General features: G+C 39.0%; 1 protein-coding gene across 1 annotated transcript in view; it reads left to right on the top strand.

Annotated features, from left to right (window-relative positions):
• The first annotated feature begins 10,345 nt into the window (after window positions 1-10,345).
• Window positions 10,346-13,567, top strand: part of ccdc28a (coiled-coil domain containing 28A) — a 3,688-nt gene continuing 466 nt past the window's right edge. Inside the window, exons 1-3 of the mRNA XM_037696334.1 lie at window positions 10,346-10,813; window positions 10,897-11,078; window positions 11,295-11,449. Coding sequence (XP_037552262.1) covers window positions 10,659-10,813; window positions 10,897-11,078; window positions 11,295-11,449 — 492 coding nt within the window. The 5' untranslated portion in view covers window positions 10,346-10,658. The remainder of the gene's footprint in view (window positions 10,814-10,896; window positions 11,079-11,294; window positions 11,450-13,567) is intronic.

The following is a 13,567-nucleotide window of genomic DNA, read 5'->3' as shown; positions in this document are numbered from 1 at the left end:
AAATTAAATAATGCTCAAGATAGGCCTGTCACGATAAACAATAAATCAATTAATCGCATGATAAATGAAAATTTTCGACCTCATTTTCATTAATCGGTTTTATCGTTTCGTCGTGTCTCTCTTTCTACTGAAGACACTGGATGACCAAAGGCTCAACTCCGGTGCTCTTCACTGACCCCTCCCTTTCTCTTTTCTCGTTAAAATCTGTTTTAATCGTCCATAATCACATTTGTGTATCATTGAAACCAGCTAAGCTGAGAAGCTAAGCTATGAGCTAAGCTAACAGGTCAACCTCGGGGGAAAAAAACTCAGTCTCGTTGAAGCTTCAAAATTCATGGTTGAAACTCGTGCCTTAATCTAAAAAGTTGTTTTTCTCTGCAAAAAGAAGCTGAGAACTTGTTTACAGATTTTTTTAATTAAAAGCTTTGTGTGAAAAATGCTATGCTAAAGAGCTCAAACCACACCGAGCATCCGCCATTTTGAGAACCGATAAACAGGAAGGAGAGACAGCCCATGTCACGTCAAGGGGCCTCCCTCACATTTTTCATAACGAGATACACTTCTCGCTCCCTCACTATCCATCTTTCGGTTCAAACAAGCTTATACTGCCATCTCGTGGTCAGAAAAAGTTACTACACACAAAAATTAACCAACATTTCTTCTTAAATTTGACAGTCACTAATTATCGTCTAATTTCAAACAATATTATCGTTTATCACAATAATTTCTGAGACAATTAATCGCCCAGGAAAATTTGTTATCGTGGCAGGCCTAGGTCAAGAAGTAAACCATGACATCTTACCTGGTGACAGTTTGAAGCAGTGGTTCTCAATCTGGAGCCCCCGGACCACCGGGGGTCCACAAACCAGTACTTGGGGGCTGCAATTGTTTTAGAAAAAATTTTAATTAAAAAGCACGTAGATGTTTAACAACCCGTTAAAATACACCAAAAATGCAGGAAATCACATCTACTTTATTTAAAATTTTCTGGGGGAGGACCCCCAGAACCCCCGCACCCATCACCCCGCCAGCTATTTGCGTTCCGGCATAGATCAGTTTACCAATGAAGCCCTGTTACTTGGTAAGACTGCTGTTATGATTCAGTTCAATTTTATGTCAAGAGTTTTCTGCAATAACTTGAAGAAGTAGCGATACATTTATTTTGTTCATTAAGTGAATAGGTAAAGTTTTAAAGTGGTTTTTGATGCTGTTAATTTTCTCAAAACTGTAATTTTTGGAAGTTGAAATTAAAAAAAAAAAAGTTTTAAAAGTATAAAAAACTGTATTAACACTATTAAAGAACAGGTCTCAAGTATATCTGTTACACAAATATTTCCATTGCGTTAATGAGACAAAGTGAAGAAAATTATTTAATAAACATGAGGGTTATGAGGGGGTCCCTGAACCCAACAAGTTTGACAACCCCTGGTTTGGAGAACCTGTTCAAAAATCTGAGCTATCCCTTTAAAGATATTTTTGCCAACTTTATAACTAATAAAGAAACTGTTGGACCTGAACTTGCCACATTTTCATTTCAGCTCATTTTCGTGCTGATGAAAAGAACCGTCTAGTTCTAGTTTATTTCATGCAGTGAAAACTTTGCATCACATGTAAAATCCCACATTTAGTCCACTTCCTGTAATATAACCAGCAAAAAAAGCCTTTTCAGAATGTTATAAAGGTGACCTATTTGTTTTTTTCTTGCTACAAATTACTTTCTTTTATGTTCTTTCTTGCTCATTTCCTCCTATTCATCTGTCAGTCCTTGCCTGTACATGCTGTGTGCATGTCTTTTTTTCTGTCCTTGCAAGGAGGACAAACGTGAGACAAGATGTCCAGCTCTTTTACACGTCTATGTTCACCTGAAAAAGATATAAATCTAGCCTTTTTTCTTTTTAAAGACACATTTTAGGTGTGTTTGTGTTAATTATTTGGGTCCCACTTGTCCTGCTGTAACATTAATTTCCAACACATAGTGTCCCTGAATGTTTCGTCAAACCTCTAGAAATGAAGCATCAAACGAAGACACTAAAAAAAATGCATGTGAAACAAGGCAATAAAGCATCCTTCCTGCATATACGGTACTTTTTGTTGTATAAATCGCACCTTTTTGCATAGATTAGCATGCACTGCGACTTATATGGCAAATCGACTTATTTATGCTTTTTTTCCCCATATTTACTGTATAACCCAATTATTGGCTGAGATCAGACGATTTCATTCATTCTGACATGGAAAATATTGAACACTACTATTTTCAGCCTCTAGAGGGCTGCTTCTTCTTCTTTTTCTTTCGGCTTTTCCCTCTTCAGGGGTCTCCACAGCGAGTCATCCTCCTCCATCTCAATCTGTCCTCTGCATCCTCTGTCCTCACTCCAACTACCTCCATGTCCTCTCTAACTGCATCCATATATCTCCTCTTAGTCTTTTTCCTGGCAGCTGTATTTCTAACATCCTTCTACCAATATACCCACTGTCCCTCCTCTGGACATGTCCAAACCATCTCAGTCTGGTCTCTCTAACTTTATCTCCCAGTTGTTCAACCTGTGCTGTACCTCTGATGATCTCATTCCTAATCTTATCCAACCTTGTCACTCCTAAGAAGAACCTCAACATTTTCATTTCTGCTACTTCCAGTTCTTTCTCCTGTCTTTTTGTCAATGCCACTGTCTCCAGACCATACAACATAGCTGGTCTCACCACTGTCTTGTAAACTTTTCCTTTGACATTTGCTGACACGCCTTTGTCACAAATCACTCCTGAAACTTTTCTCCATCCACTCCATCCTGCCTGGACTCTCTTTTTCACCTCTTTACCACACTCCCCATTTTCCTGGACAGTGGACCCCAAGTACTTGAAGTCCTGCACCTTTGTGACCTCTGCTCCTTGTAGCCTCTCTGTTCCACCGGCCTCCCTCTCATTCACACACATGTACTCTGTCTTACTACGGCCGAATTTCATTCCTCTTCTTACAAGTGCATACCTCCACCTCTCCAAGTTCTCTTCCACCTGTTCCCTGTTCTCACCACAGATCACAATGTCATCTGATTTGTGTTGTGCCAAAAATCGATTGGCAATTATTTGTTTGTTCAAACGTATAGCAAAGGTGTGTCTCAGTCTAACTTTTCCTTAATAAATACACTTTGATGGTCAAATCAGCTGCATTTCAAAAATCAATTTGCGGAAGCAGGAGCGTGCAGAGGGATGACTCGCTGTGCATTTCTTTGAAATTTAACAAGATAACCACCTAAAAACATTTATTTGTTTGCTCTACATTATAGTAAAGATGTGTCTCAGTTGAACTTTTCCTTAATAAATGCACTTTAATGGTCAAATCAGAGACAAACAAACACAGAAAAGTTGAATGAAAAAACCCTCACTAAACTTTCCATCCTGTCTTGGGAGTTGTTCATTAGTCGGTCCTTTCATCTAGGTATTCAGTTCTCGTAACAGTTTCTCAGCTACTACCACATAAAATAGCAATGTTACAAAAAATAGTAAAACCAAAGTAGATTAAAATTTTCTTTTATTGTTTGCAGCTGGATATGACAAACAAAATAATACCAGCTTTGTTCAAATTAGTTGAGAAATGTGGAAGTTATGCAGTTTGAGGGGAATTAAAAGGACGCAAATTTCTCCTAATGACCGGATCAGATCATTCTGATTCTGTGGCTTCAAATTTCACTTTCGGGTCAACAGATTGCCATGAAAGTTGCTCAGAACGTAGAAAAGAGTTCATAGTTTTTTTATTCACCCTTTATCTATGCAGGTTAGTGTCATTGAGTCTCGAGGACTCATTTACAAGAGAGACCGGTTTTAAACAAAGAACGATGACAACAGTAATCTTAAAAGAAAGCATATAAATTGAAAAAATAAATGGAAGGAAATTATATATTTTTTAAAGAAACAAAGACAGCTACATTATAAAGTGATATAAAATACTAAAAACAGAAACATGTCTGTATTGGTTTTTTAAATGAACCTAGCGGTTGTTTGAAGCCACTTAGAGAGGTCAAAATCGAGAGCTTCATATCTTTTTGCAAGATATTCCAGGAACAGGAGCGGAGTAGGAGAAGACCCCTTTGCCAAGTTCAGTCCTCACTGAGGGAACACTGCAGGTAATGATGTCCTGAGAGTGCACGCTGTAGCTGCACTCACTGAGTGACATGTAGGAGGAGATGTATGAAGGCAACAGACCAAGAAGTGATTTAAAGATGAAAATGTACCAGTGAGAGTCTGCGTGAAGTTAATGATGACCAGTTAACCAGTGAAAACAAGGTGCAATGATGGGTACGGTAGTTACAGCTAGTTATGAATCTTAGTGCACCATGATAAACAGCATCCAACATCTGCAGGGTACTTGTAGGAGCGTTCATGTAAATAATGTCACCGTAATCAAATGGAGGGAAGGAAAGTCACAGTTACAAGGTGTTTCCTAGCATTCAGAGTTAGACAGGATTTATTTCTGAAAAAGAAACCCAACTTAACTTTCAGTTTCTTCACCAAATTTTCGACATGGGCTTAAAAGAGAGATGTGAATCAACCAAGATACCCAAGTATTTGTAGGGATCGACAAATTCAATAGGAACACCATTTCAAGATAAAATAGAAGGAAGGACTGCTGGGACTGACACCCTGTTTGGAATAAAAGCATCCCTTTGATTTTGTCACGTTTAGGACAAGTTTGAGACTGAACAAATCTGACTGGATGATGTCAAAAGCAGGTTGCAAAAGCTCAAAAACCTTAGCAACTGTTTTAGCTCTACAGTAAACAACAGTATCGTCAGCAAGGATGCATCAGGAATGATCTGACCTACATTACCTATGCAGATTGTAAAGAGGATGGGTCCTAAGACTGAGCCTTGTGGTACACCATTGTTAAGAGATAGATAACTGGAAGAAGTACCATTATGTTGAACACATTGCCTCTGATCTGAGAGATAGTGTGCATTCACACCAGCCCTGTTTAGTCCGCTTTAATCGAACTCTAGCTCGTTTTCCTAGAAAGTCCGGTTCGTTTAGGGAGGTGTGAATGTGCTATCGAACTCTGTCATGGAACAAAAAGGCGAACTCTGGCCCGGGCTAAAACCTAGGTCTCGGTCCGGTAGAAGCGAACTCTAGCGCGGTTCGAATACAGTGTGAACGTAAACAGACCGAGCTCCGCTCCTCAGGGTAAACAAACACACATTTCTCTGGCCTTATATGGAGCCGTCAGCTGCCTTGTGTGAAAAACAATATTCTCCATGGTCTTCTGTCTCATCTTCTGCTCATGCTAAGTCCATTTTTGAAAAATGACAAAATATAACTCCTAAAACTGCTAAAATTTGACGCCACTTCGTTTTTTATTTTTATTTACAGAAGAAGAAGGTGTCTTCAGAGGTTTTTGTGTCGTTTCTTTCAGTAGTTCTTGGTGCAGCGCCCCCTCAGGTGAGCGGGGGAATAGGTTGGTTCAACAGGTTGACTCGACTGCACAGTGCAGTGTGAATGCAAACGCACCAGCTCAAATGTAAACAAAATGTCATGAATATTGGTCCCGAACCGAACCGAGTCTACTGGACTATCTAGTGTGAAAACGACCATAATTAGTGAACCAACCAGTGGTGTGATCTGAGAAACCAACTTCTCAATGTAAATTATAGTAAATTTCTACATTCCTTTTAATGAATCCTATGGTTGATGTATGACATTTGATTGCTGGAATCAGAGCCAAATATGTGAACTCACCTGCCCCAGTGATTGGGAATTATAATATACCCACAACAAATTTGCATCTGTAAATCTAAGCTGTAGTCATTTTCATATGTTTTAAGGTAAGTTGGCTGTGGAAGCCATCCTGTATCAAGTTATCTCCAGAAGTCAACAAATTGTAGAAATGAATTCAATCATCTTGTACTAGATTCATTAAAATCGGTTCTGTGGTTCATGGGATAAATGTGGTCACAGACAAAGCCATAACCACCTGCCTTTTGTTTTTTTCAAATGAATCATAATTACAAGATGATGCATTACCCCAAAAAACACACATCAAACTGTTACATGTGATGGACTCAGCTGATAGTTGTTGTTTTTTTAAACTTCATTTGTTAAAATCACTTTAAAACTCAGCTTTCGATGTCTTGTGCAGCTGAAACTGGAAAAGCCAAAACTTACAATTAGCAAGAGACATGGTGTGTAATTAAACAAGTTGTTTTTCATTTACAATCCAAATAGATCATTTAAGCAACCATGCACAAGAGAGAAGAATGAACTGGCTGTAAGCAAGAGCCAGCTCTCCAAACAGCACCTACACTGCAATTACTGATGAGAGATAGGTGTGTGTGTGTGTGTGTGTGTATCCACCAAGTTAATGGCTGCATGGAGGCGACAGTCTAAATGTTTTCATCTGTAACATTTTATCCTGGTTCACCTCACTCAGGCACTGTCACGCCGCAAAACGCGCACTCAAATGCACGAAGCAGGAAAAAGGAGGGGAGGGAAAATAATGTACCAGCATCAGAGCAGGCAGTTTGTGGATACCGTTCTAGACGAGTTATACGTATCTAAAGCCTTTTTTAGAGATATTTAAAGGGTTCTCGGTTAACCTTGCTCGCAGGGCCTCGCCGTTGTGTCGCAGGAATTTTGGTCACGTTTGAAACGTTTATCGTCACACAGGGTCGCCACGGGCATAAGGAACTTGTCTTGAAACCTTTTACAAGTAGTTTCAAGTGCTGGGATCTAAATTCCCTTCATCTTGCGTTGCATGAATTCTGAACACGTTAAAAAAAAATTTCCACAAGTATTTTCTGTCAGCCAGAGCTGTTGTGAAGCGGTTGTTTCTATATTTCTGGAGCTTTTGTAAAACATGTATTTAACTTTTTAATATGTATGCAAACTCACAACAAGTTTTGGCTCGGTTTGGTTAAGGTTTCTTTATTTGTTGTTCGCACCACATGTGGAAACGAAATTGTGTACACAGGGTTCCAGTCTTCTTCAAGCCAGCCTGAAGGAACCAGTGGGTTCTGCTCTGGTCCATCTTCCACCTTGGACGGAGCCAGCCAGCTGAAATGCAGAGAAAGTCCACAGACACCCTCTCAGACACCCCGGAGCGATGGTGGTGTCTTGCTGGATGAAATGTAGTCCTGGAGAGAATCATCACTTCCTGGGACGACAAACACCGTCCTCCTTCCACCTCGTGTCCACCTGGTAATGAGATCTACGGCATCATGGTAGGTCCATATTATTATTTTAATTGTTCAGACCTCTAATTTTGTATATTATTTATTACCCTTTATTTAACCAGGCAAATCCCAATGAGACCACAGATCTCTTTTACAAGGGAGGCCTGGGCCTGAAGGCAGCTTAACATGCATGTTTTTGTTCTGTGGGAGGAAACCAAAGTACCGGGAGAAAACCCACGCAAGCACGAGAAGAACATGCAAACGCCGCACAGAAAGACCCCAGGTCCAACTGGGGATTGAACCCAGGACCTTCTTGCTGTGAGGCAACAGGGCTAACCACTGAGCCGTTGTGCTGCCATATATCTCTACAAAGTTCTACAAATTTACTGCACATTTCAGAGTGATTCTAAGTAAATGTTCATGTATATTCTCATAGTTTTGTCTCCACAAACATGCCCCCAACAGTCCCAGCCCAGAACCATAACATCTTAATAAAGTTCTGTCCACATTTTTGTATTTTCTGTGGTTACAGAAAATATCATAATTTCCAGACTACTGAGCGTACCTGACTATAAGATGCACCCACAAAAATAAATAAAATAAAATAAAAAGTGTACATACAGTATATAGGGCACATTTGTGTTTAAGCCATGGGTGTCCACATTGTAACATGAGATATTTACACAAATATTTTTAAAATTTTTAATTAAATATGTACCGGTAGCATACACAAATACATACATGTTTTTTTTTCTGAACAGTGCCTGTAACAGCTGTACAGTGGCCCTAATGTGTAAATGAACAACATATGAAAAAAAACGGAATTACATTTGAAAAAACAGAATCACGTTAGAAAAAATGGAATTACATTAAGCCAAAGCAGAAGTGACCGAAGCGGAAGTGGCCCCAATCACATTAGAAATAAATGGAATCACATTTGGAAAAATGGAATTACATTAAGCCAAAAAGGTTGTTTTTGTGGTTTTATGCTGTTAATAAAGTAAAAAAAAAAAAAAAACTTCCTGTTTGGCTTAATGTCATTCCGTTTTTCAAATATGATTCTGTTTTTTTCAAATGTAATTGCGTTTTTTAAATGTGATTCCATTTTTCACATGTAATTCTGTTTTTTCTAATGTGATTCGGGCCTCTTCCACTTTGGCCACTTCCGCTTTGGCCACTTCCGCTTTGGCCACTTCCGCTTTGGCCACTTCCGCTTTGGCTTAATATAGTTCCATTTTTTTCACATATAATTTCAGTTTTTTTCAAATGTAATTCCATTTTTTCAAATGTCATTCCGTTTTATCAAATATGATTCCATTTCAAATGTAATTTCATTTTTTCAAATGTTGTGAGTTTGTTGTTTTGGGTTTTTTTTTTTCAACTGTAATTTCGTTGTTTTTTTTTTTTTCAAATGTTGTTCATTCACACCTTAGGGCCACGGTAACCAAATAGATCTAAACACTAACAATTTCAACACAACAGTCAGGTCATTATTTTTTTTTTTGTCTACAGTGTCTTCTCATGTCCATTCGTACCTTCTCCTGTTCACTTGTTTACGTTCTCCACCTTCATGTTCTGTAATTTGTTGGTGTGTTTTTTTGTAACTGTAGTTGTGTTTAGAGATTTGTTGATGTGGTTTACACTTTAGGGCCACCGTAGTTTGGTAGCTTAAATGTGAATTGATAAATTGATGATTCAAATAAGCTGGTTTGACGTCTGACACACCATAAGAGGAAAAACAAAAAGCATTTCAACCACCAAATTCTAGAAATGTGAGCACATGACAATGTAGCTCTAATTTTTTTAACCAAAATTAACAGCCTATTAAAAATTTTACACCAATTCAGAACAAAAAAATAATTTTCATTCAATCAGCCAAATGCTTCTCATAAAACGTTCAAATATATGTGAAATCTGCATGCTTAAAACACTTTTTTGTTTGCTTTTGGGCAAAAATTATAGATTTATTTAAATAAAATATATCCATAGCGTTAGATCCACAAAACAGGTTTAGTTTGTTCTCAAATAAAAAACTAATTTAACCTTTTCCATGAGCCCTATCGCTGAAAAAGACTGTACATCTGAGCTATGATCACCGCTCTATAATGATCAATTATATTAAAGATCCCCATGGTAGATTTTTTTTTCACAGTGTCTAACTGCAAATTCAAATTTATTCTCTTATATATAATAAAAAGATTTATCTTTTATTCCTTATGCGAGTTACAAAAGCTTTCAAGTGCTGCCAAAGGACAGCGATGTGATAGTAAATACAAAGAGATTAGAGGAATTTTTACCTTCAGTGTCAGTTTAAGTGAACAAAAACACCCGTTTGTAAAGATAATACGGCAAATGGAACAGAGAGACCCAAAAACACAGATTGAATCATTCAGTCCAAAATATTTCATGAAAACTTGAATCATGCTCTGGAATCCAGTTATTCATCCGTTTAATTATAGTTTTTATTTTCTAAAAACATGCTCAGCTATTTGAAGTGTTCCTCTCCTTTTTATATTTATGTTTCTTTAATCGTCTACTAATGTTATGAAAGCAACATTATTAGACGTTCATTTATCGCCCCCTTGTGGTTGCTTGCCGTCACTACATCCAATTTAAAAGTTCAGAAGAGTTAAATTGGACTTCAAAAACATCTACAGACTATTGGCCTATATACAAACGACGTTTTTGGTTAATTTGTACAACAAAATGTTTATAAGTAGAAACGGTAATTTTAAAATAGCATTTTACCGTAAGAATGTGATTTGGGTGGAAAACACTAAAAAGTCTAAAAGAATAAATACTTTGTCAGTATGAACTAATTATTTAGCTGTTATTTATTAAATATGGACAAACGCGCAAAAAAACAAAAAAAAATTGGTGAACAAAAATAAAATTACGCATAAACATTCCCTGTGTACGTAACTGGTGTTTCTCGTTCCAATTCGTTCAATAGGCTTTTCCTTCCAAAAGATTTAGAAATACTTTCAATACTGAAACTTTAATTTTTATAATGCCTCATTGTTTTGTTGTATTGGACTCTATCTTTTCATTTTGTTTTGCCAGAATACAAATTTATTGTATACAAATAGTGTGATTAAAGTTGAGGTGGTACTAAATAAGAATTGGGACGCGGCCCGGTGTGTTGCGTTTTTTTTTTTTTTAATCAAAACAGGAAGTTGAACAGCTTCAAAGCTAGCTTGTTAGCGTGCGAGTTACGAACGAAAATTGCTATGATTTAAGACGTTCTGTAAATGTCGGGACAACTTATTCCATGCAGCGGTCATGTTTAGGTTGATTTAATTAATTTTCCTCCAAATAGTTTTATCGGCGTGTGTTTTAAGCGTATAATTTGATTTTTGTGCCTTTTAGTTTTAAAGATTAGCTGCCTTAAGTTGTTGGAGCTAACTTAGCCGGTGTCAGTTTGGGTCGCTGTATCTGGTGTCAGCTTCACGTGTCGCGGCATTTCGCTAACCGCACGAGCCGGCAGCGTAACATGAAGTTATGGAAGAGAGTAAGCTAAAGAGGAAGAGTACGAAGACATCCACCAACACAGCGGCTCCGACAGGAGGCTCCGGCCGGAAGAACAGCGCTTCCTCCGGGGGGAAGCATGCCGACAACACGGGCGCTGTTTCCAGCCAAAAGAACAGGAGCAGGAGGTGAGCAGCCTGGAAGCTAAATGTCACTCATGCTAACAATGCACTACAAACTCAAGAGAGGTTTTGGTGCGTTTCTCTTGCAGGGGGATCAGAGATAAACCCAGGTGTCAGGCGGGTTCGGGTGGTAAAGCTGCACAGAACCAGGGCCAGGCAGCACCAACCATCCAACACTCGTTTCTGACTGACGTCTCAGATGTGCAGGAGATGGAGAATGGCCTGCTCAGTCTTCTCAATGACTTCCACTCAGGAAAATTACAGGCGTTTGGTAAATTTAAGCTCTTCAGAGCGTCCTGTCCATCCATCCATTATCTTCATTCATTATCTCGTGTAAATGCCTGTTGGCGTCTTCTGTTGCTAAGAAAAAGTTTGGAGAAGTTTTTATCAAACACTAAATCGTCATGTTTGCGAACTGTCGGCAAAGGAAGAGGTGTTTCAAGAGCAAAATGACCCAGAAAGTGCCCTGTTGTTTCGTTTGTTTCAGGCAACGAGTGCTCCATCGACCAGATGGAGCACGTCAGAGAGATGCAGGAAAAGCTGGCACGCTTGCACTTTGACCTCTACGGCGAGGTTGATGAAATGCCCAAGGATCAGAGGAAAACTGCCTGTGACACCAACATGGACAAGTTGCTACTTAATGTAAGCCTGATAGATCTAAAGCTATCGAGACGTTAAGGTATTCATTGCAAACTCGCCAAGTCCAAAATAATTTATTAACATCAAACTAAATGTCAGTGTTTCCCCTACCATTATACAAGCGGGACGCCCCGTTAACAGAACTGAGGGCCCCGCCTACCAAACCGAACTGCACGCACACCCCTCCCCCCCCCCACCCATTGGCACTGGCGTAACCCTAAGCTAGCAGCGCACAATATAGGTATGCTAGCTAAAACGCTGAAGGCAGCATCTTCCCTCACGCTGAACCCCCGCGCTCGCAAAACTGTCTGTACAAACGGCGCGCAGCTCAGATGTGCGCCCCCCCCACACCCCGACAAAAATTATGGACGAGACGAGCGCCCCGCCGTGGCAAGTTAGCTAAGGGAAACGCTGGGTATTGTCTGATCTTCTATGCTTGTCCGATTCTGACCTATTTGCAGTGGTTGGCACAGCTTTGCTAACTCATGTTAAATGGCCTTCAAATGGTAAATGAACTGCACTTATATTGCGCTTTTCTATCTTATACAGACACTCAAAGCACTTTACACTACAATCTGTGTCCTCATTTACCCATTCATACAGCACTACTAGATCTCTACAAAGCTAATTGAGCAAATCATTCTAAAGAGACTAAGTGCTTTGAGATCACATTCATACACTGATGGGACACACATCAGAGGCAATGAGGGGTTCAGCGTCTTGCCCAGGGACACTTCGGCATGTGACTGCTGGTGGCTTCGAACCCCCAACACTTACATTGGTGGACGGCTACTCTAACCACTCAGCCACAGCCGTCCCATGTTCAGTGAACTAAAAAATTAGCTTTGCTAATGCAAACTGCCAAACAGATGAAAAAAAATAATAATTGGAAGTTAACGCTAAATCGCTAAGATTCTTCATCACACGTCTTCGTCTCCTTCCAGTTGAAGCTGCTTCGACCAATCACGTCAAACGCATGCCTAACAGACTTTTCAAGACACGCCCACAACAGACTGTAAAAAGCTTGTGAATTTTGTGAGCGGACTTAAAAACTAACTTAGTGGAAGCAAATTCTGCTAAATATTTCCAAAGTTAGCGAAAACGCTAATCTGCTTAACGAATAATTTGTTCTGCTGTTAGCGGATTAGTGGAATTGTGCCCACTATTTGTTTCACCTACACAGCTTAAGTTGGCTGAGTACATTGTAAGTGCCTGTCACGATTGCTGGGCGATTAATTGGCTCAGAAAATATTGCGATAAACGATAATATTGTTTGAAATTTGACAATAATTAGTCATTATTGTCATTGGCAGTATAAGATGTTTGAACCGAATGATGGATAGTGAAGGAGCGAGCAGCGTGTCTCTTTAAGAAGGTTAAGAAGACGGTTAAAATTGATTTTGCATTTAAAATGGATAAAGAGAAAGGGAGGGGTCAGTGAAAAGCACAGGAGTTGAGCTTTTTGTCATCCAGTAGAAGGAGAGAGACACAAAGAAACAATAAAGCCGATAAATGAAAATGAAGTCGATAATTTTCATTTATCGTGTGATTAATTTATTGTTTATTGCGACAGGCCTAATTAGTAATTACAGGTCATTATATATGGAAAACTACTGGGGATAACTATTTCATACTGCAATGTTTGATGAGTTCAAGATACCTTTTTATGTTTTGTTCACTGCAATGAGTACCTTTTTTTATTTTTTGGGTTAGTCAGTTGCTTTAAAAATTAAAAACGCAAAATAATAGCGTCTAATCGGAGTGACAGTTTTCAAAAATAATCACCGTATTTGCCGCCGTACACTCCGCACCGACCTATAAGTCGCATCAGTCCAAATATGTCTAATAATAAAGTGGGGAAATCCATAAATACGTCGCATCTATTATACGTCACCGCTGACGACCCGGAAATGTGGGCCAGTGTTGTGCCAAAAATCGATTGGCTGCCAAATGGCGGGAGCGTGCACGGGAGGACTTTAACAAGGATTTAACAAGATGAACACTTATAAACAATTATTTGTTTGCTTGACATTATAGCAAAGGTGTGCGTCAGTGTAACTTTTCTGTAATAAATGCACTTTAATGGTCAAATCAGCTATATATATATAGGGAGGACTTTAA

Source organism: Nematolebias whitei, chromosome 23 (assembly GCF_014905685.2).
Source record: "Nematolebias whitei isolate Nwh7 chromosome 23, NemWhi1, whole genome shotgun sequence".
Taxonomy (NCBI): domain Eukaryota; kingdom Metazoa; phylum Chordata; class Actinopteri; order Cyprinodontiformes; family Rivulidae; genus Nematolebias; species Nematolebias whitei.
The sequence above is the reverse complement of the archived record's forward strand: the minus strand, read 5'-3'. Positions and strand labels throughout refer to the sequence as shown.